This window comes from Bison bison, unplaced genomic scaffold, assembly GCF_000754665.1.
Source record: "Bison bison bison isolate TAMUID 2011002044 unplaced genomic scaffold, Bison_UMD1.0 scf7180017864115, whole genome shotgun sequence".
In the NCBI taxonomy this organism is placed as follows: domain Eukaryota; kingdom Metazoa; phylum Chordata; class Mammalia; order Artiodactyla; family Bovidae; genus Bison; species Bison bison.
This window is the reverse complement of record NW_011494687.1, coordinates 1719933-1723586: the sequence shown is the minus strand read 5'-3', so window position 1 is coordinate 1723586 and position 3654 is coordinate 1719933. Positions and strand designations below refer to the sequence as shown.

Genomic DNA, 3654 nt, shown 5'->3' with positions numbered 1-3654 from the left:
TGGTCCGTCCAGTAGATGTTGCCTGAGGAGGGAGGAAGGCAGGGTGCTCGGGGGGCGTGTGGGGACTCGTGTACCTCGTCCCCTCCAGCCTTCTGAGACCCCCACTTCTCCCCTTCTGTTCCTGCCTACCCCTTCTCCTCACACCCCCTCCTCCTGAGACCCCACTCCCCCAGTCCTCTGCCTCACCTGCAGTCCACCAGCCCTCCCAGAGCTCACCTGCGATCCAGTCCACTGCGATGCCCTCCACGCGGCCAATGCCGTTGGTCACCACATCCTCACGCCACGTCTGGTCCCGCTTAGCCCGGCTGATGGTGCTCAGGCCCATGTCCACCCAGTAAATGGTGTCATTCTCTGGGGGCAGAGGAGCCAACATGGGGATGCTCACCGAGGCAGGGGACAAGGTGGAGGGGTCAAAATGACTGAGAGCTGGGGAGACCAGTGGCTTGGGACGGTATAGCAGGGCAGGGCAGCTGTGGTCAGGCAACCTCTCCCTGGACCCCCGGAACACTTCACCGTGACGGGAAGGCCATGTCCCACCCCTTCCTGCCACCATGGCTCACCAGCATGGAAGTCAATGCCAACAGCCAGTGAGGTCCCCGACACTGGGACCAGGGCGTCCGACTTGTCGTTGGGATCCAGCGGGATTCCCCGGATCCCCTCGTGCACAGAGTACAGGAGAAAGGAGCCCACACCTGAAACACAGCACAGTGGGCATGGGCCTCGCTGACACCCCTTAAGTTTGGCTCTGTCACCCACAAACCCTTTTGATACCTCCTCCCACCCATCACACCTCCCCTCTCACCACACACCCTAGCTTGGAGCCTGGGTGGGGACCGGGCCAGTCAAGTCACCTGGCCAGCTCCAGGCAACCACCTGTGAGATCCCATAGTGCCCACTAGAGGGCAGCAGAGACCAGGCTTTCGCTTCACACAACCGGTTCTGCCTCACTCGGTTCACACAACACTTTAACAGCCCTAAGGGTGTTAGGGAGGATCTGGAGAGGTTTAGATGAGTCAATAGGACTGAGTGACTCCCAAATCTAGACTTCCGCCCTTGTTTCCTCTTTGTTCTCGTCCGTCTGGTCTGTGTCACATCATTGAGTCTCTGGCACCCAGCTCCTGAGCCAGCCTCCTTCCCAGTTCCCCATTTCTTACAAAGCGCCACTATCCATGCACCCTAGAATTTCCCCCTGCCTTTATCCCCTTGCAAAGCACATCCTCAACTGAATCCCCCTAGTGGGCCCTGGTTGCTCAGGATCCTTGAAAAAAAGGACTCATGGTTGAGTGTGGGGAGACCCCAAACACTTAAGAGTCTCCCCACAGAAAATTCTCAGAGCAGATGAGCATACGCAAGGCTCTGAGAAGTTCTGCAGCAAAAAAAAAAAAAAATTCCACTTAAACTTAGTTCAACCCAGTGTTTCTTTCTGTAACATCGACCACATCAAAGAGGGAGGTTCCTAGGAGTGCACTTTGGGAAATGCTGTCCTGGGGCGGGCTTGTAAATCAGTCAGCAAGTTCTTGTGAAATAGCTCTCAGTTTCATCCCTTCTCTTCAACCCAGCTGCTGAGCCCCAGCCCAGGCTAACAGCCTCCTGACTGGTCTAACTGCCTTGGTCTCTCCCTCCCCCACTCAGCCGGCTCTCTGCCACCAGGTTAATCTGCCCCAAACACCACTTTCCAGGTGCTCCTGGCTGAGAACCTGCAGAACCCCGCCTGCCCCATAGCCTCACCCCTGAACCCCACACCCTGCCCGCCACTCAGGCTGGCACGTCAGGGCCTTGCACCCACCCTCCTACTGCTCTGGACCCCTCGCCTGGCATGTTGTCCCTTCTCCTTCAAACCACACTTAAATCCTCTGTGCCCAGCACACTTCTTGCATGAAGTGACCCTGGCGTCCCCTCTGATGTCTATTTCTCCAGAATCCTACTCAAGTCAGAGCCGCTTCATGTCTCCCCTCCCCCACCTCTGGTTAAGCCTGCTGAGCACAGGGACAGGGACTTCTGTCCCCCACCTCCCCCATAGCAACCAGCACAGTGGACGCTGACTAAGCATCTAACCCAGAAGGCACTTAATACACAATGGACTCGTCCTGTGTCCAAGCTGAGAAGAGGAAGGTGGGCTGTAGAGGAAGACGAGTCGGGCTGGGGACCAAGGTCGAGGGGAGGGGGCAGAGGCAGGGGCACTGACCCTCGCAGGCCTGCTGGCCGCTCCGGAGGCTGTAGCCGGCTGTGCACATGCAGGAGCGGGTCGTCTCGGACGTGGGCAGGCAGAGCTGCGAGCAGTCGCCGTTGTTGACGCTGCAGGGATTGGTGCCCTCGTGGTCTGGGGGCAAGTGGGAGGCACAGAGAAAGGGTTACTGGCTCTCCTCAGGACCTCGGCGTCAGGCTTGAGCATGCCTTGGGACAGGATGGTCACCCCTTGACCCCAGACCTTGTGGGGGTCACCACCCCTACTCAGAGCTCAGGTCTCCAGTCCCGCAGGGCCCCTGGCCCTTGTGAAAGAGGGGCCCCATGGGTGGTGAGCAGAGCCTAACCCGTTTTCATTCCCCTTGCTTGCTCAGGGCTCCTCCTGGTGCAGCCCTGGCCTCTGACCCCAGCCCACTGGCCCTGCCCTCGCGCTGCCTCACCCAGCTGGATGCTCTCATCGTAGACCTTCATGTGCATCACCAGGGTGGTGCTGTTCCGCAAGACCACGGACCCCGAGCCGTCAGCCTTGTTGCATGTGCCCATCTTCTCCGACACCTGATCTGCCCACCACAGCTTGTCCCCTGGGGAGGCAGGAAGGGATGAGACCCTCGGGGAAGGCCCCACCCCAGGCCAGCCCTGTCTCCCTGGCCCTGCCTGCTCTGCTCCTGCCCCTGGCTCCCAGGCCAGTGGCCCTCACCCATGATGGCCAGGGCAGTGGCCTTGCCCAGCTGGTTCCGCATGGCATCGATGACCTCTAGCTCGCTCCCATCCAGGTTGCAGCGGTTGATGGTGTGGTTCTTGGAGCTGATCCAGTAGAGTTTGCTCTCAGGGAAGTCGATCGCCAGGCCTGGAAGAAGAAGGGTGTCACGGCCAGAGAGCCCGGCACCCACCAGGGCTGGGGGCCAGGAGCCTGAGTGAGTGGCTGGGGTCCTTCTCACCTCTGGGGATGGGCACAGAGTTTGTGTGTGGTTTAGGGGGAGGGGGCTGAGAACAAGCACTAAGCTGGGAGCTCAGGGAGACGGAGGAGTGATAGGGAGGAATCCCTGAGAGCAGAGGGGCAATGGGGGGGGACCCTGAGAGCATCTCTGGCTGGAGGAATTGGGGAAGAAGGGCTGCAGAGCAGCAGGACGGGCTCATACCCACAGGGCCCCTCTGGCCACTGAAGAGCAGGGTGCGGTTGCTGCCGTCCATGTTGGCCATGCTGATGTTGTCACCGTCCGTCCAGTAGAGCTTCCTAGGGGCGCCAGGAAAGGGGGACAGTCAGAGTCCTCTTCTTCCCCCGCCCCACACCCTGTGTCCCTCAACCTGGGGCCCCGCAGGACATACCCACGCAGAGGGTGGACGACCAGCCCGTGGGGCTGCTCCAGGCCCTGCACTACCGCATTCTTGAAGGAGCCGTCCAGCCGGGCCACGTTGATCTGCTTCTTGTTGGTGTCGTAGCTCGTCCAGAACAGGTTTCGGGACACCCAG

The 3654-nt window shown here is 60.1% G+C and overlaps 1 protein-coding gene across 1 annotated transcript in view; it reads right to left on the bottom strand.

Moving 5' to 3' along the window:
- The window catches only part of LRP1 (low density lipoprotein receptor-related protein 1), an 82151-nt gene that overhangs the window by 29050 nt on the left and 49447 nt on the right, over positions 1–3654 (bottom strand). The window contains 8 exon segments of the mRNA XM_010839371.1: positions 13–22; positions 217–351; positions 561–692; positions 2186–2320; positions 2625–2765; positions 2882–3031; positions 3324–3418; positions 3511–3654. The exon segment at positions 3511–3654 is cut by the window's right edge and continues 27 nt beyond it. Coding sequence (XP_010837673.1) covers positions 13–22; positions 217–351; positions 561–692; positions 2186–2320; positions 2625–2765; positions 2882–3031; positions 3324–3418; positions 3511–3654 — 942 coding nt within the window.